Source organism: Ambystoma mexicanum, chromosome 11, assembly GCF_040938575.1.
Source record: "Ambystoma mexicanum isolate Mex_15411 chromosome 11, UKY_AmexF1_1, whole genome shotgun sequence".
In the NCBI taxonomy this organism is placed as follows: domain Eukaryota; kingdom Metazoa; phylum Chordata; class Amphibia; order Caudata; family Ambystomatidae; genus Ambystoma; species Ambystoma mexicanum.
Window position 1 is genome coordinate 549,884,793 of NC_090934.1, and position 20,216 is coordinate 549,905,008.

At 46.3% G+C, this 20,216-nt stretch overlaps 1 protein-coding gene across 9 annotated transcripts in view; it reads left to right on the plus strand.

Moving 5' to 3' along the window:
- APIP (APAF1 interacting protein) overlaps window positions 1-20,216 on the plus strand; it is a 1,110,572-nt gene that overhangs the window by 956,603 nt on the left and 133,753 nt on the right. For all 9 annotated transcript variants that reach the window (XM_069623369.1, XM_069623365.1, XM_069623368.1 and 6 more), the window contains one exon: window positions 3,285-3,420. In XM_069623369.1, coding sequence (XP_069479470.1) covers window positions 3,285-3,420 — 136 coding nt within the window. The remainder of the gene's footprint in view (window positions 1-3,284; window positions 3,421-20,216) is intronic.

Consider the following 20,216-nt stretch of genomic DNA (forward strand, 5'->3'; position numbering starts at 1 on the left):
GGGTCTCCATTCCGCCCTGACAGCATCATAGTAGTCTGATCACTCTTTGGACCTGCTAATCCTCCCTGGGGATAGAATGATAATCCTATCGTACAGGAAAGTAAGTGCATGGGGTTCAATGTACAGTCCACCCTGCAAACGTTTATAACTTCAAAATATGCTTTATACAAACAGGATGTTGGAATGTTAAAATCACAATTTCAGCCCTCCTAGCCATCAAAATATCCTCTCTTCTTACTCCTCTGTAAGAAGAAAAACCAAGATCCTAAATTATGGTGGAACAAATGGCTTCAAAGATATACCATTAAATATGCAATCTAAAGTAACAGTAATCGGTTTAATCAGTCAGTGAGATGGGAATATTTTACAAAGTTTTTACCCCAAAAAAGAAACCGAGACGCATACACTTTGTTTACCTAAGCATATAATGAAAAAACATTTGGAGCACATTTACTTAATTTGTTATACTTTCGGGAAATAAAACGTTGTACTGCTGCGTTTTTTACGCTTTCTTTCTAATCGCTAGAATGGGTGTGCTTTTTTCACTCTGATGCTTTCTCTCTGAATGTGCCTTCTGAATTGAATTACTGTATACGTGTGTTTTAAATTGAACGCTACCCTCCATGAATTTCAATGTCCTGTCCAGTGATTGGTTTACTGTGTGCCATGTAATTTTTTTTATCTTCTCGTTTTCTGCTTTAGTGTTTCATTGTAATTTCTTATAGATTATTTTAGTTACGGTTAAGAATTGAATTTGTTACTGTTTATTGGTATTGTTCGTAGCTCTAAATGGTTGAGTTTTCCCTTTTAATAATGTTGTATTACTCTTTTTCCATTCATTGGCTTGGAGTGCTTTCAATTCACCCGAAAGGCCTGGCATGGGGTTCACTAAATGATGTGACATCGCTCTTTTTAGGACATGGTCACAAGTAAAACCTTTATTGGCAGTTGAACTTGGATAGTGATGCGCCTATTGCCACCTTCCTTCCATCTTTCTTTTTTCGTCACCTTCCTTTCCTTTCCTTTCCCTCTACTCTCCTTTTCTTTTTTCTTCTTATTTTTACTTGATCGATTGTCAGATTGATTCTGTAGTGGTTGATACAAATTTGATTTTCTTAATCTTTTACCATTAGTATTATTTTATTCTATTTTATCTTTATCTTGTTTGCCCTTTTTACATTTTATATTCCTGATATAATAAGATATGGTATGATACTTGTGGTTATGTTGATGTCTGTTTATAGCTATGCATATGTTTAAGTGTTGTGTAAAATCCTAATAATTTGGATTATATCACAATAAAGTATTAATAATAATAAATGATGTCATATGGCCACTATGGGCTGAGGGCAGACAATGTGACTTGACTCCAGTAAGCTGGCTGTGGCATTTCTGACTGAGCTTCTTCTGCGTGTCGCGGCTGGAGTTCAAAGGCACAGCAGATTCCGTGGATTGTGTCCGGATATTCCTTACCATCAAGGGTTACAAAGTATTTACATCCTAAGCTATTGATTTGTTTGTAATCGTAAGTAAGAATGAAGGGTGGTTTAGGGGTTCCTAATTTCAGGGCATACCACTTGGCCTTCATGTCGGATTTTTTGGTACCTTTCGTGTGGATAAGCAACAAGATGTATGGGTCGAGGCGGAGACTAGTTTTGTTGGACCACTGACTCCACGTGCGGTCTTGACTTCGGTTTCAAGAAAGAATTGTGGAAAAGATCAGCTGGTTGAGAATTTGAGATGTTCATGGAAAAGTATTTGCGAATGCTTGAAGGTGGACGCATTTAGAGACCCTGGTGCATCGTTGTGGCTTAATCCTGCTATTAGGATTAATGATGATGTGGTTTTTGGGTGGAGTGCGGTGGGTGGCGGCTGATTTGTTTAAAGACAGTGTTTGGATGATGGCAAGGGAATTGCAACAGCGCTTTGACATTGATAATTTTAGGATCTCTGATTATGTGAAGCTAAAAAAGGCGATTGGGGTTGTGGATTTTGAAAGGAGAATTGATCTGAGCATGTTTACTAGGAAGCCAATTGGGAAGGAAGGTGGACTGGCAAGTCGAGTGTATAAGGAGATTGTGTCGCATTACAGTGGTAATGACTTGTTAAGGGAGGAGTGGGGTAGGAGGATAAGCTTGGGTATTTCTGAGGATTTGTGGCGCCGGATGTGTGAAAATGTTAAGTTGTGTTCTTTGGGGCTTACGGAGAGGTCGAGACAGATTAAGATACTTAATCGGGTTTTTTGGACGCCGGAGAGAATGGTGGGTAGGGGGATGTCGGAGAGTTCGGATTGTTGGAGGTGTATTCATTCGGAAGGTATGTTGGAGCATAAGTTGTGGGACTGAAGGTTGGTAAGGTTGTTCTGGAATGAGGTTGGTCGAGTATGTGGTGAGGTGATTGAGAATTTACCTGCCTTGGACTTCAAAATGATGATTTTGGGGGATGATGAGTCTCTGGAGGAACTTACTTTGAGTCAGAAGAAGTGGTTGTTCCGTGGGGCGATGATTGGTAAGAAGATTGTTTTGCGAAACTGGAAGACTATTTTGACTCTGAATGTTGAGACGTGGATGATTGAGATGGAAGATTTGGCAGCTATGGAAAAGTCACTTTACAGAAGAGAAGGGAAAATGAGTTTGAGAGGATCTGGGGTAAATTTCTTCAGCTATGTTAGACTTGGTGTTGTACTTGTGTATATAGGGGTGTAAAGGGGTGAATATGAGTTGTTGGAATTTGATTGGGGGTTTATCTTGTAATGTATATAGTTGTTTCGTATACTGTTTTCATGAATTTGGAATAATTGTCTTCTGGAGTATCCTGTGATTTTATGGTTTTGTATATAAAATTTTAAAATAAAAAGTTTAAAAAAAAATAAAATAAAAGATTGAAGGGGAATGCATCTGAGGTTGTGCCTTGTTCGTTTGTGAAAAAATGTGGCCTTAACATGTGGTCATTTTTACCAGGCAACTCCTTTTGTGCATTAGCAAGGCCAATATTATTTGCATATGGTTCACAGAGGACACAGCAGATGGAAAAAGAAGTATTGAAATACATTCCCGTGTGGATTTTAACATTAACATGTTTGCAGGCACTACATACTTTCTAAAACGAAATGAAATTGGGAAAGGGCCTATTCTAAACTGTACTTTAGCTTGGACTGGCACTTGAATGTGGTCTGTTTTTAATTTGGTTCAAAGGACAATTAGTAAGTACTCTATGCAATGAATGATGACATTGTTCATTAGTTCTGTATTTCTTTTCTCTCCCCCCCCCCCCCCCCCCCCCAGGGGCCGGAGCAGTGATCCACACCCACTCCAAAGCTGCTGTGATGGCTACTTTGCTCTTTCCAGGGAAGGAGTTCAGAATTACACATCAGGAAATGATTAAGGGGATAAAGAAATGCACCGCTGGGGGCTATTACAGGTACGTGCCTCTCACCAGGTGTATTACTGAGTGCATAGTACGTCCTAGAAATCTCGGTCAAGTGAGTGGGGACCGATGTCCACATGGCTGTGCAATGTGTTCAGTGATCTTGGTGTGGATGGGCGATTGTAAATGTTTCTTTGAAACGGTCAGCCACGGTCACCCCAGTGCAGGTGTGCAAGGTGAGTGTGATCAGGGATTTGAAAGGATCAAAAAACATTAACTCCAGACTGAAGACTAAAACACAAGTTGGCATCAGAAGGGGCTGCAGGTTTATCTCGGATGCTTTAGGCTGAGTTCTACATCTATATTCAATTATTGTGGTGAAAAATCCTGATATATTTTATAATCCCACTTTATCAACTGGCCATGGACAATATAGGCCTTGGATTTTACTCTGTTGCCTAACACTGCCATCCTATGTAGGCCCTTTTGAGCTGGGCTGCTTTGTGGAACCTGTATTCCAGAAGTCCCCCCACATGCATCCTCACCCAGTGCCTCCTTAAAAGGCATCACACCTCCAAATCCTTTGTATGAGATGAGAATAAGCTGCTGTCTGAGCTGAATTCATGGCCTGCATTACCACCCACAAGTTGATAATGCCCTGATCTGTGTATCATTTCAAGGCAGCCCGGAGACAGCTATTCAGTACCCTATGACTTGATTGTACAAATAATTTCTATGTGAAAGGGAATTTATAATCGTAGGCCCAGTACGCCACTGTGCACTCAGCAACAATTTGGATAAAAGACAAAGGCCCACTGGCCATGGCTTTTGGCTTATATCCTCCACTAGTAAATAACCAGTTCCCACTGGCCATGGCCTCACTCCACGTTTCACCAATTGGGCTAAAAGCTCATGGGCCAATGGGCCCGACCACAATCTCCTTCTGTTGTACCCCCACCCCCCTGTTATTTTCACCACCACCTTTTATTTCTGCAATTTCCCCCCAGGAATTTTACTGGGAAACCTAATCCTGATCACGGTGACGCCATTTTATATTGCCACAACAATCTTTCTTGGGGAAACCCAGCGGGCTCGGATTACCGCTGTAATGTGCAAATAGTTGAAACGTCTTCCCATTGCCACTATAATTATGCACCATCCGCTTCTGAGGGCACCCAATGTGTAACTCCCTCCTGACTATTATCGCTCTTCTTTTCCCCATACATATTTTTTTCTGATCACATCTTGTGATTTTTCGGTTGTGTTCCCATGGTAACACTAAAATGATCTGGTTCTCCAGCCCTCTCAAAGTACCCAACTAACCATTTGGTTCTCTTTCACCCTTCCCATACCTACCCTAATGTCTTGCATCAAGAAAAAAACGTCTGAAAAGTCAGTCCTGCTTTGCACCATGGGGGTTATAAAAAAGGTTTTTGGGGACGTGACACCCCTTTTCCATGTAATTTGAAAACGAAACTTGAGGGATTTACACCAAACCACATAAAGGAATATCTGCAATGCTTTGTGCCAAATTTGTTTCATACTTGTTGCCAATCCATCTAGCAGTTTTCCTTGTGCATGTGTTCAATTGAAGCACATTTTCTCTCTATTGGACAATAGGGTGTCACGGTATTAGTTTTCTGACGGTACAATAACCTTCTTGCCAAATGACGGTATATCATGGTTATCGCGGTATAGCAGGTGGAGTTAACCAATCTTAACAAATATTTTCTAAAAGGTCATAAATTGTCAGGTTTATCATCACAAACAAAACCAGGCACCCAGGGCCAGAAATGCGCTTTTCAACATACTTTCCACTGAAATGCCACCCCTTGCTTCCACCAAACACAAACACGTGTGGAAAGGGGGGGGGGGCTGCTGCAACTGGCAAAGCAAACTGAATAGCTTTTCTTAAATGGTCCTTTAGGCTTTTAGCTCCCCCCACTGGCTACTGGTGAAGATGAACATGTTGCCATCTTGATAATCTGCATGCCACAGATCAATGGAGTCTGATGGTAGTATACGCTTGTGCGCATACACACACACACACACACACTCTCTCTTTATGTTACAGCCTTTAGTTTACTTCCGGGCCAAAAGGTGTTCAGTAATCAGACATGTTAACCTTTGGTATGGCAGCAGGGAATACCCACAGAGATGATTACATTTCGCAGTGTGACTTATTATATGTAAATTCAATGAAAGAACCAGGCAAGTCCCCCATTGTCATATGTTTAGAAAAAATTATCCATTATAAATATATAAACCCCAAAGCCACCAACCCAAAGTCCCGGGAGGATAGCTCAGCGGCAACGTGCGTGCCTTGGAAGCAAGACGACACGAAGCAACACAGGTTCGATCCCTGGGTCCGCGCTTAGAAACCTCTGGGTGCTTAAGTGCGTTATAAATACGCAACGAAGACAAAAACAATTACGCAACTAAATAAACAAAACCAATTTCTTTAACAGCGCCTCGATGCCCGCAGGCTGTATGAGCGCTTTAAAAAAATGTACATAAAAAAACCCCTCTTCCTTCTTGGCACTGTATTTATTCTTCCTATTGCTAACATATTGCTTTTGTGTCAGGCACGTGTGGTTTATGGAATGGCATTAAAAACTGCTCAAACTGAAACTACTTAGCAGACGGCACATCCAACAGTGCAAGACCAAGACTGTGCAGCACTTGCTTACTGCAGCCTTTCCAAATCAGATTGAAAAGCCCACTTAACGGTATGAACGGTATACCGGTATAAACAATGTGACGGTTATTATTGTTCAATTAAGTGGTTCATGGTATCTTTAACGGTATACCGTAATACCGTTAAATCTCTATTGGACAATGGAAGGAGTGGGAGTAGATTGAAAAAACACCTTTCTTTTCTATGATTAATTACATTGGAACCGTTTGCCTAATTTGCTTCAAAATGTCCAGTTTAGAAGGGCCTGTGCCAGACAGTTGTTTGGGCGCATTGCAGCTGAATTTACCAGCAATTTAAAGTTTATTAGCAATAGAAATTTCATGAAAATGAATGCACATTGCTTATATCTTAACGTCACAGCAGAGACCACCACCACCTTGTAACATACACCACTCCTTGGGCCCAGCTGTGGTGTATCAACTTGAAAACTGTTAAGATTCATTAATTAGAGATTCGTTAAGTGCCTGGCCAATCAATTGGACAATAAGCAACACGTTTAACATCTTAGTCTGGTGGTGTCCTGCATGCCACTCGTTCATCTGGTAAGATTATTTATAAGGCATTCTCAGATGACTGTAATTCTAAGAGAATCAAAAGACATATCTTCTGAAGGAAGGCATAGTTGGCTTCAAAGAATTCATTTTAGGTAGCTAGACCCATAGGCCTTGATAACCAGTAACCTGTATGTATGCTGGAGGGTTTAAATGGATGAAGCCAGGCATAGCACATGCTAAATCAAAGAATGTAGTCCCTAAAAATGTTTCTCCCTTTCCTTCAGATAGTGGTTGACAACAAAACTGTGATGTACCTGAACAAGCAGGCGTCATTCCGTTTGTTCATCTATGCTGGTGGACATGGACAATGAAATTTGACAGTATGCCATAATTTTTTTGATCCGTCTATTCGATAACGCGAAATATGGAAATCAATACTTTTTCTTACACTTTTCAATTGGGAAGTTTCCTCGAGTGGGTCGCTATTCTACAAAACCGCTCTTTAAACATCCTAGTTTTAAACCCTAGAATTCTGGAATAATGAGGTGTTTGTATCCAAGCAATAAGGCTATGCAATTGTTTGACAGGTGATATCAAATGTATTCCTCAGTTTTGGAGGGCGCTGTTGCGTGGCTAGAAAATAGCCACCGGAGAGAGCTCTGGCGAAGGCTCTAAATCCTTTATAAATATCCTACCTTCAGAGGACCCAACTTGTCCTGAAAATCGATATGCACCCATCTGAGGGTCGAGACAGTGGAACGCCGATGTCTTGGACCATATAATGTGCTCCTTGTGTGGCAATACAGCATACCCAAAGGGAGCGTTTTCCTGGGGCGGCCTCACGAAACCCGCCCACAGCTGAGGAGTTTGTGCCATCGGTGCTTGAAAGTGCGCCGCCACTGGGCATACTGAGAGACGAACCCGCCTGCTCTCCGAGCAGAGGTGGAGACAAGAATCCCGGCTGCAGCGGAGCCTGCCTGCGGACCAGGCATAGCAAGTGAGACACACCCGCTGGACGGAGTGGCCACTGGATTTGTGCTGTGGGGTCGTGGCTCTGGCAGTCCCAGAGTCGCAGTATTTTGCTTGCCTTGCTGTCGAGGCGGGGCTGTGACCCCCCACCCCCTGCCATCTGGCGGTTGGGCCCCAGCCTCACGGCTGCTGCTCTGGTGTGGCAGCTTGTGCTGGTCCTGGGGTGGTTGTGGTGCACAGGCTGACCTTGCTGTGCCGGCGCGTTGTGGGTTGGGGGGGGGGGCTCTGTGCTGGATCGGCAGTGCGGTTCAGCCTGTGGCACATGAGTGGATCCGATGGAAGCATTGTTCGGCGGACCCTGTTGCCGATCACGCCACAGGCTTTCATTTCAGTAGAGCGATGTAGCAGGTGCACTCTTGCCCCACCTTGTGCCCTGTGGGCCCGGCGTGCTGCATTCTTTGACCCAGAGGCCTGGGTAGACGGTGTGAACTAAGCCATCTGGCGCGATCCTGGGCCTTACACTCCTTGGCGCTGGATTACACTTGATTCTGCCTGGTATGGACTGGCACGTGGGAGCTGCTGTGCACTGATCCCTTGCACTTTTCCTTAGACTGCTGCTTGTCCGTGCCCCCACCTGGAAAGGGGAACTGCCTCAATTTTGCATGAAATAGTAAACTGCTTGGCCTGAGTCCGTGGGACCTGTCCCGCACGCAGAGTGCATTGGGTTCATATCCCACGTAATGGTGTTCAGAACAATGGGATGCTGGTGCTGCGGTTCGGGCACAGCCACACCGGATCTCGTGAAATGGGCAACCCAAAAAAGCCAGCCAAAATGGACCAGTTTGCTTGACCTGATCAGGCGCAGACCATTCCTGAGGTGAGCCAGGGCCCTACCAAGCTGGATGTATCATTCCTGAACCAAACACTGCTGGCCCTGAAAAGCAGCACCGACAACCCTGGTGCCAAAATAGACGCCCTGACCTGTAAGGTTGACGTCTCTGCTACCCAAATTGACAAACTCTATAGCTGTATGACCGAGGTGGAACAACGGATGAGTAATGGTGAGGACAAAGTGGCCATCCTGCAGCAAGTGGTTGCGGCACTCCAACAGTCAAGAAGGTGGCAGCAAAAAATGAGGACCTCTAGGGCAGATGCAGACTGAATAATATTCGCATCTTGGGGGTACCAGAGTCCACGCCCGTGGGCAATATGTAAAATGTGTGGAGAAAATGCTGCTGGAGAGCCCCCCGGTCACGAGTATGGTTATGGTCGAGCAGCATACAGGTACCTAACAACCACACCTCCTCCTGGGGCTCTGCAGCGGCCCATTATTGCCAGAATATTCAATTACCGCGACAGGGACAAGAAAGAACTACGGTGGGGGGCTGCGATTATTCGCTTCTTCCCAGACTTTAGCCCACAATTGCAAGACCAAAGAAAGACCTTGCAACCTGTTAAAAATACCCTACGGAAGAAAGAAGTGCACTATTCAATGTTATACCCGACCAAGCTTGGGGTGGTACATGGTGGTAAAGCAATCTTTTTCACTTCTCATGCCGCTGCTGAGAGCTTTGCACTGGGTATTCCTGACCCTGATGGAACACCTGGTTGTTCACCCAGCTGGTCCTATTGCTCTACCTTGATGGATTTTATTATCACTGTGCTTTTATCCTTGTGGTAGATCTCTGACGGAACTGATAGTGAGGCAAATATGGTGGGTAATGCCTTCAGCCGCAATGAGCAATCTAGCCGCTGACCGCTCCCCATTTTCCGCAGCACTGCGGATACTGTTTGGTGTTAATTGATGTGGTATGTTAGGGTGGAGAAGGGGACTTGGGTGCCGGTAGGTTTGTTTCTGCCGTGGGTGGGGGGTGGTTACGAGTGGGATTTGGTGTTATAAGTTGCAATGTAGTTGTGTTTGTAAATGGGATGCGGGGAGGGACTTGGGCGCAGCGCAAGAGGGCAATGTTGACTATTGTGTGACATGGCAACAATCTGCTTCCTGTAAGAAACCTGAAAGTGTCTCACTTACTAGTGACCCTGGGATCTGTCATCCAGGTGGCCGGGACATGTCCATCGCTATTGGATCCTGAGGATGGATAAGTGAGGGTGGATCACCTGGATGGAGGGACCTCGGGGGGAGGGGGAGAGGGAGAGAGTGGAGGAAGGGGTGAGGAAGTGGCACACCTACAGGTGAGACACAGTATTCCCCTTCTTATATCTTTTTCCCATCCTACCTCGTAGGATACTCGAAAATTCTACCCCCCCGTCCCCCTTTTCCGACACAAACCCTTTCACACATCACAAAAGACGACGGACAAACACCAAAGCCATTTACCTGACATGTCCCGATGCCAGGGTCAGGCAATTGATCAGAATCACACACACCTGAAGGCCCTTTACCTTCCCCTCAGGGATAAAAGGTGGAGCACAAGAGCACAATACGAGCAAGGTAGACCGCACAACGAAATAGCTAGGAGAAAAACGGCGCAAACCGAGAGGGTGACAAGGAGGGAAGTGACCTTGCCCCTTCTGAGCCAGGCCCGTGAAACCTCCACAGAAGGACTCGTAAGACTGCAAACAATAGCCAATGTGTGTTGCGGCAGATGTCAATGGTACACAAGGTCTTCCTCCGCTGACAAAACCAAGCTGAGTGGAGCCGCTTGCCACCGTGGTACTGACTTTGACTCCAGAGGCAAGAAAAAGCCGAGCGGTTCATCGGAGTCAGTGAGTCGAGGGGAGAGCCGATGAGAAACTGAACTGTGTTTGAACAAAAGTAGCAAGGGGGCTAATTGAAGGAAGTACATAGCACTGTTTGATTAATACTAAAGGGGAAAACCAACTATAGAAGAGGCGGACACTACGTGGATGCTCACTTGAGAACCTCTGGGCGATTACCCTGTGGTGGAAACTACCGTTACCAGAAGGCACTGGGAACAGTGTGAGAATAGGGTCAAAGTGGTCATACAGGGGACTAGTAAAATCCTCTGTACAGTCGAAAGTCTTTGACCGACAATTGAAAATAAAGCTAAGGGAAGTGAGTCCCTCATAAAACTGTTCAAGGAACTATATGAATTGGAAAAATTGGCAAGAGTGAACCCAACCAAGGAATGCTGATAAAAGGGGGCAAAGTCTGAAGTCCCAATGTATGGTGTGTTGACAAGAGTCAACCTGGCAGACAGATGTCCACAGTGAACTGTTCAAAAAGACATTGCGATTCGTGAATAAAATAGATGTCACAGATGAGATAGTGTTGAAAGCCATAGCCGGTGAAGGGAGGCTAACAATTGAAGGGTCTGAGCCCGGAAGAGGGGGGCTCATGGGTGAAGCGATATCACCCACACACGCAGAGACAATCGGAGAAGAACTTTGGATTTTTTGTTAACCTTTTGTTTAATATTTTGAAGCTCATCAGACCCTCTGAAGCAAGAAACTTGAATACCGAAGGGCCCGATATTGGTAAAAACATTTTTGGGATCAGAGCCCGGAAGAGGGGAATCCAGGGGTGAAAAGACATCATCCAACGTGTAAGCAGAAAGGAACTTTTGTTTATTATTTTGTTGAAAACAGAAGGTCCTCAAAGACTTTTTGTTGAAAAGAGTCTTAACCACCGAAGGCCCTGGTAAGTTGAGAGCAGAACTGTTTGCTCGTGCTGGGAAAGCTTGAGCGTGTGCTGTGCTTAAGAGTTCTACCTTGTTCTGTGCTCATAACGTGGGAAAGGGAGATATGACTACTGCATACTGACTTATTATTTGTGAACACTTCATTCTCACCTGTGAACCCTATTGCACACTCTGTCTGTATTCCGCATGGGAATTGACAGTAGGTTTTTCATAGTATAGGCCCTTTTATTTGACAAGACGCCACTAGGTCTGCCTTATTATTATTTGATGGTTGTCGCTTGCTCCCATCTTAGATTTAGGCTTAGATTAGGCGTTTTCCAACCCGCATGTACAGTTTAATAAACCTCCTCGAACTGTGATCACTTGTGTCTGTCTTTACTGTTGCCACTATGAGTTCCTTACCTTCCCTAGTTGGATACTATCTGGCCCAGTGGGCAGCTCAAAGGTTTTTGAGAAATTTCTCCGATCGTTCACATCATGGGGACACCTAAAGCGGGGCATAGGTCGGACAATGTGATTTTGGTAATGACGTGGAATTTATGTGGGTTCACCAATCGGAAAAAAGTCTAATTACGAAGTTTGTCAAGAACCATGGTGTAAATATTTTATGTCTGCAGGAAACTCACTTGACATGGGATAGGGCCCTTCCTAACATTGCCGGATGGGACATAAATAGCTACTGCTGCTCCTACACTTCACACACACAGGGGATGGCTATGTATATTCACCGGCCACTAGAATTGAAGCTCCACGAGCAAACAGGGGATGAGGAAGGCAGCTATAATCCAGCTGGCGGGTGAGATGTCGGATCTGAGGGTTCTCTTGGTGAACATACACGCCCCAAATACTGACAGTCCAGAATTTTTTCAACACTGTGCTAACCGGTGTCTGCACAGGAGAATTAAATTAAAGATTTGGAGACATTGGTGGCGCTGTTGCGCAGCCCAAGATGGGTGCTTAGCTTTACAGCTCTGTGCACAGCCAGCGAAGATCTGTCCGTTGCTGCGGCTCCTGTGACTCCACGGTCCTGAGACCCGGTGCAGGTGAAGGCATTAACACTGGGTGCCTGTAGACCGAAATTCATGCAGAACGAGGAGCCTGTGTGAGGAGCAGTCACAATACGCACTTCCACAGTAAGACCGTGGTCGCTCTGGCCAGCAATCCCAGAACCATGCTACAAGCCCGGTCAGCTGCTACACATCCTCTCCCTTGCTCCACACTTGTCGGGGTTGGAGTGATCCCTTAACCTGCCTGGCCCCACTGAACCCATATGGTCCTACAATTGCCGAGCTGACCAGTCCTTGATGAACTACACGGCAGTCCATGAGCATAGTCCTCCCTCACCAGTCTGTATAACAAGGGGGGTGGTTACCGCCGTTTCAAAAGTTAAACCATTCTGAAAATGTGGAATGTAATATTTCGAAGGAACTGTAGTGATATTTGAAAGTAATCACCCTATTCCAAACCTGCAAGGACTAGAACATGAACTCGCATTTCTCTATAGATAACAAAGCAGATTAAATCATTCTTTATGTACCCTTATTACTCAGGGAGCATGTGTTTATTTACATGTGATAAAAAAAGAAAAGAATCATATTCACATCTTTAGGCAGAACAGACTTTTTATGTTACAATTTGCCATAGTGTATAAAGCAACAAGATGCTAGACAATGTTAAACACTAGGATTGTCCATATGAAAGAAAAAACAGAGGTTCTATGTTTAAGCACTATAACCAACATTTACATTTTAGTTTCAGGTATAGCTCTTGTGCATGAACCTATCTGCAGAGGAGAGTTTGTTCCTAGTACAGCAAGCTAAACTTGTTTCTCCAACAAAAATCTATATATTGATATTACTCCTGTGATTTACTGACAGAGCTCCAATATTATCTAGTGCAATCCGACTATGTACTCATTGACCCATTTTTGAGAGAACTCATAACAAGTAAAATGCATTTGTGTTTTGTGGGCGCTGTAGTGCACAAAACATTAGGGTCAGGAAAAAAGAAATCAAACCAACAAATAAGCAAAATAAACAAAAGAGCAAAACAACCACACTTAACAAAAAGTGTGGCATTTATTTAGAAAGTATTCTAATCTGGCTTTGTGCAATTTAATTTAAGCCAGGCAAGTTTTATTGTTTTATATTGAAGTCTTTACACATCAATGTAATGGTAGCCAATCCTTGGTCAACGTCGGGAACAGAAAACAATCCCTGATGTTTAACTGGAGACAGGCCGAAGCCTGCTACAGTGACGTTTCGGCCTTAAAGGTAACGGCCTTCATCTGGGCCAGGAGGATGGTAGAGGCCTGCAGTAATGTGTAGAGAAAGGGAATGGAATTTAGATATAGTACAAGCATGGGAAATGTAGCCGTAGCTAGTACAATCTGGGTAACAGTTAAAACATACGACCATAGAATGCACATATAAAGGTGCATTCTGGTCTAAAAAAGGGGGATTAAAACAACTGACCTTGGATGAGTCCGGGCTAAGGAGAGACTGGAGTGAAGGACAAAGCTTGAACTGGATCGTGTGGAAAAAAGGGATCCAGTCTCGCAGTGTAAGATATCCCTTGTTAAGGTGTAGAGGATAGTCGTTATTTGTATCCTGTAATAACCAAAAGCAGGGCTAGATAAGTAGTGTGCCGTGAAGTGGGGCTCAATAGACAAAAAAAGTTTACACAGTGCTATTGCAGGGCAACTACCATGCAGGTGCACCCGGCATCAATGTTTGATAGTGTAGAACAATTGCACATACCTACTGGGCACCAGCTCAGTTGGAGGCGAATAGGCGTGGGACATAGGCATGAAGGGGTCCGTGTATCTGAAGGGACGATCAAAGAGCCCGCATCACTTACAATGTGAGGTATATCTGGAAAAAAGGCGAAATGCTGTTTAAAGCATACTGCCAGCATACAGAGAGTAAAGCACCGGTGTACTAGAGGGGCTGGCTAAAGTGAGGTCCCCCTAACGCGAAGCAACTTACTTGCAGCAGGCCGTGAGTCTGACTGCCTGTAAAGCTTCTCGCCGCCGCGGAAATGCGTCCAGCCGGTAAAGGCGCTGGGCTCGAAGGTGGAGAAGTGCGCCTGTACTGGAGAGTAGTGGGTCCGCTAACCAATGAAGCAAGGCTAGCGCTGCGCATGCGTGGGGGGTTAGTGGCTCCGAGACAGAGTGAAAGACGTTCCTATTGGGGAGTCACTACTCACTCCGTGCCTGCGCACAACGGAAGGCAACAAAGTAGCACATCCCTCATCACTGGAAGTGCCCGGCCTCAAGCAGGCGGCTCGGGCAGAGAAATGCAAACAGACGAAATTGGTATCCGAAACATTGTACAGGTTGACCAAGCTACATGTGTGTCCGAGCTTGATGTTACAGCAACTCAAATATGCATGGTGGATGCTGCATGGGGTACTGTGAGACACAGTCAAAAAAAATAAAAAAAGTTGAAAGGAAAATCAGAAGCACGGGTTCTTGGCTGTGATACGCTCTGGGATATACCTAATACCAGTGTCCAAAAAAGGCACTGTGAGCGCAATATAACCCTAATGTGGATAAAGGGAAAATGCGGGGGGGCTGGAGGGGGGAGGGAAGGGAAAGGGGGGGGAAAAAAAGGGGGAAGGGGGGGGAAAGGGGAGAAGGGAGAGGGGAAGGGGGGGGGTTTGGAGGGTTTTTGGTGAGGTTTGGTTTAGTGATAGTTTTCTGATGCTGCGGCTTCATTCAGCCCATGTTCAATTGTATGTAATTTGAACATCCACCACGCTTCTTTGTAATTCAGGGCATTTCTGATGTTAGACGTATGTTGGATTTTGTCAAGAACCCACCATTTCAACTGTTCCTGGGTGTGTTTAAATTCCACATAGTGGGAGACCAGTGGTGCTGAGGTTGAGCGGCATCTTATTTTAGAACGATGTTCCCCGATGCGTTTGTGTACTGGTCTTGTTGTCTGGCCCACATATCGTAAGCCGCATGGGCATTCAATAGCATATACCACATTGGGTGTTTTACAATTGGTAAATTGCCTAAGCATCCAGTCCTTACCTTCAATTTTGAAGGATTTTATTTTACTTGTGTATTTGCAAGCTGTGCAGTTACCGCAAGGGTGGTGACCTGTCGGTGTTCTGAGGTCCCACAATCCTGTTCTGGTAGATTTCTTAGGTAGGCGAGCATGTGTAAGCCACTCGCTGAGATTTTTAGACCTTTTCAGTGCCATCCTGGGTATAGGTTCATCAGGAAGGTTTTGGTGTACCAGGGGCCAGAATTGTTTAATGATTTTTTTAATCTTGTTTGTGTCTGGTCCGAAGGTAGTCACACAGTCTGCCTTACGTTCACAGTTGGCTGCTGGGGGTCTTTCTCTGTGGCTAGTTTACCACTATCTCATCCCCTCCAGCGTGCCCACCATTGACAGTTTTGGCCTGGATGACGGCGGTCTGGGCCGGGGAAACCACTTTGGGGTTCCTTCACCCACCAGCTGTACATCCGGCTACCTCTCCCTGCGCGCCTTGACTGCGCCTCACCCGCTTCAACTCCATGCGGGACGGTGCTCTGCGGCAGCCATAGAGAGGGTGCGCTGCACGACTGCCCAACGACCATCAGCTCTCGCCAACATGCGCATGGAGGCCAGTCTCTTCACGTCACTCTGGCTCTTCACACTATGCATTTAGCTCCACCCTTGGTTCGGATATTTGATTTTCCTCATACCGGACTTGAGCTGCTGCGTCTGGGGACGCTGCCCTCTGGGCCACAACACAATAGGCCTCCACACTTGCAACGTTCACAGGGAGAGTCCAGCTCCTGCCCACCGTCTTGTGTTGGGCATCCAAACTCAAGATGTCCAATAGATCCCGCGGCGCAAGTAAAACCGGAGCCATGGACAAATTTGCCAAAGCCACCCCCAGGCCTGAACAAGGACCGTCTACTACCGACCAGGGCGACACAGATGTCCAGATAGAACCCCTGGCCCGACCCTGCAACTATGATGGAAATCATGGCCAAGAACTTTGCCTCCTTTCACGAAAAATTGGACGACGTTGATGCCAACGTGGCATTGCTCATCTGAGCCTGAATGAACCTACACGGTTCTAGGATCACTGAGGCGGAAACCAGGATCAGCACTGAGGACATCATTGCCACACTGCAAGACACCGTATCCACCCTAGCCCGTGACATGAAGCTAGTCAAAGCCAAGTGTGATGACTTGGAATCATGATCTCGAAGGAACAATATACGCATTATAGGGGTCCCGGAGAATGCGCTCAAGGGCCGGCTCGAACTGGCAACCGGACATCTGCTCAAGGAACTATTGGGCGGTCCAGATTTATCCCCCTTCTTTGCAGTTGAACGAGCCCACAGAGCGCTGACTCCCCGTCCTAAGCTTGGTGACTTCCCGAGACCGACCAGCGAAAATTCTAAGTTATAGAGACAGAGATCAGATTCTCCGACTGGCGCGAGAAAAGGGCGAACTCAGACTGGATGCGCAGATCAGAATATTCCCGGACTTCTCCACAGGCGTGCAGCAAGAGCGCCGACAATTCGTCGGTGTCAAGAAAATGCTTAGAGAAAGAATCATCGCTTGTGCCATACTGTTCCTAGCTCGCCTGAAATTCACCTTTAATAATAAACTGTACTTCTTTAATGTGCCTACCGAAGCAGTGAATTTCATCGAGGCTCATATTCCAATGCATGCCCATGCTGCTGACCTAATGGAGAACAACTAAACTAGTTGGGACTCAATTCGTACATTCTATATGTATCTAGCACCTCTGTCATATTTCGCTCTACCATGTTATTGCTATGGATCAGCCGCGCTGCCTGGCCACCTACGTTGTGCATGATTATACTGCCTTCGCTGTTATGCCTGCTCATCATACACATAATGTGGGTGGCCGCCGATTTCGCCTCAGGGCCCCATACCAATGTCACCTTACACTTGTGCACGGTTCCTTCCAATATGCAATCCTAAGATGGGGCCCCTCGGCTCCTGAATGGTGTAGGGTGGAGAGATGGCTGATCGCTGCAAACCCCGTTTGAAATGTATCGGAACCCTTTGGTTCCTAAACAAGTTGGCTGCATGGTATCGGCACACCTTGCTGCGATTGCAATGTTAATTGTTTTGTCCCTGATGCACACCGGTCCCTGTTGGGCTGATGTGAGGGCTGGACCGAGTTTGGGATGGTTCGCCCTTGGTAGGGTTGGGGGGAGGGACAGTCACACTGGCAGGTTGGGGTGCACAGTGAGAGGGGTAGAGTGGGATGTGGGAACTTTGCAAAAGGGCATAATGTGTTTGGCACTGCACGCGGTGAGCACGCGGAGCTGCCTTCATATCGACAACCAATGGCAGGTAGATGCGCACACGTACTGGGATGTCCACTAAGACTTTAGCATGGCTATTCAAATGATGATGTGGAATGTCTGGGGAATAAGCAATTTCACTAAGGCCCGTAAAATTATTGCATACGCACAGAGACATTGGGTAAAGGTCCTCCTATTACAGGAGACGCATGCCCTCGGTCATCTTGCATCCTCCATAGCACCCTCCTGGGGCCCAAATAGGTTCTACACTACATACTCCTCACAGTCTAGGGGAGTGCTGACATTGCTGCATCGGTCTGTGAAATTCGTATTGAAAGAGAGCCTTATTGACCCTGGGGGGAGGTATGTCATCCTTCATTGCATACTATCATGGCCCCAACATTGATTCCCCCGAAGTTTATGATGAGGTATCTTCTATCCTGATGGGGTATGTCAGGGTCCCTATAATCTAGGAGGGGTGGGGGGGCATGAATCTTATACTTGACGGTGACCTAGACAGGACAGGTACAGCGGCCAGGACTCATTCACAAGCTGCTAGAAGCCTGCTTTCCCATATGCTATCCCTTGAGCGGAGGGATGTTTGGAGGACACTACATCCTCAATCTCATGAATACACCTTCTATTCCTCTGTTCATGACAGCTCCTCCAAAATAGATCTGTTCATGCTTACTGGTACCTTACTGGGCAAAGTTGTAGACGCCAGTGTACTATCCCGCACCCTTTCAGACTATGCACCTGTTTGGAACTCGTGCCCTCTATCTCCCCCCTTCCCCCCTAGCCCCCCCGCAATGCCTGGCGCTTCAAATCTGATGCACTGCTTGATGTGGTGTTCAAAGCAGAGATCCTGTCGGATATTAGGACCTTCTTTGAAACCAATTCACAGCAAGACACTACCCTTGGGGTTCGGTGGGAGCCTTTCAAGGTTTACATCAGGGGCATGGCCATCTCCCGGGAGGCGGGTGTCTTAAAGACCATCAGGAATGACCTACAGCACTCTGAGACTAAGCTCTAGGGTCTGGAGCGTGAATACGGGACGGATGCCAATCCGGCCACACTGGCGCAAATCAGGGAGGAACTTGAGACATTTGAATCTCACGCCATGGGTGAGAATGTTTCTCTCGCGACCAATCGCGGCAAGGAAATATGGTGAGGGGGGAAAGACCTGGGAGAACACTGGCTAGACTAATTAGGGCGGAGGGGGGCAGATCCCACATTGAATGCATCAATCAAGGTGTTCCACAGTGGTCTGACCAACAACTGCTCTCGACCTTCTCACAGTTTTATACTGACCTATATACTCAACTGCAGGTACACAATACACAAGATATCCTTGATCTGCTAGATCAAATACCCATGACCTTGGTGTCCCAATCCACTTGTGAGCAGCTAGACTCACCCATATTGCTAGACGAGATCGTCAAGACCATCACAGACCTCCCTCGTGGTAAGGCTCCAGGCCCTGACGGCCTTACCTCAGAGTTCTATCAAGAACATGTCGCCATCCTCGCTCCTAGACTGCTGGTGGTATGGGACGAAGCACTCCATCTGTCCATTCTTCCCCCGTCAATGAGCAAGGCAATCATAACAGTCCGCCGGAAACCTAGTGATGAATGCGGATCCTATAGGCCCCTCTCGCTCATGAACTTGGATACAAAAATATCCTAGCTAATAGATTCCTTCCATTCATGACATAACTAGTCCATAATGATCAGAGTGGCTTTGTACCCGGGCGCTGTACGCCTTTCAATATAAGAAGGCTCTTCAATGTCCTCTCGAGGATTGACCAAGACACTGAGGCGGTCTAGACGCACAAAAGGCCTTCGACATGGTCTCATGGCAATATATGTGGGCGGTCCTGGGGATTGGCCCTAACATGATCCAATATATCAAGATACTTTACACTTGCCCTACCGCCATAGTCCTGATCAACTCATTGACCTTGCCTCGAGCTGCAGAGAGGTACACTTCAGGGCTGCCCCCTTTTCCACCCTTTCTTTTTGCTCTGGTTATCGAACAAATGGCGGCCTATGTCAGGGCAAGACACTCCCGTAAGGGCATACGCCTAGCCGATCCCTCTGATATAATATTGCTCTACGCGGACGATGTCCTACTGTATGTTAGAGATCCATCTACACACCTTGATCCCATATTGAGAGACATAATCAAGGTAAGCACCTTCTCGGGTTTCACCAACGACACAAAATCTGAGATCTTTCCCCTCACCTCTGCAACCCGGCAACCAAACTGTGATTATCCTCTCCGCTGGTCCCCTAGCGGCATTAGATATCTGGGCTTCCATGTGGCGTTGTACAGATCTACCCTAATTACTAGAAATTACACAGCTGCCGCGCAATACTTTGAATCTAAGGTGACTCAATGGCGCGCCCTCCCGCTCTCCTTGGCTGGCAGGCTCTCCCTAATTAAAATGGTCCTGGTCCCCAAACTACTATACATATTCGGAAATGTTCCGATCTGGCCGGGAAAGAAATACTTTGAGGACCTACATGCAATGGGCTCTCAATTCCTATGGTATGTGGGGGCGGGCCGTAAGAAGTGGCAACATATGGCCCTGCCGTATGAAAAAGGGGACTTTGCCGCCCCAGATCTGGTCTTATACTGTACAGCGGCCCAGTTACAATTATCCACATATTGGTATAAATACCCCACTGCTCCCCCCCCCCCCCAAATGTACGGCTGGAAAGACTTGCCGCTCCCGAAGTCGACTCCATGACCCTGATCCTTCACCACAAATACAT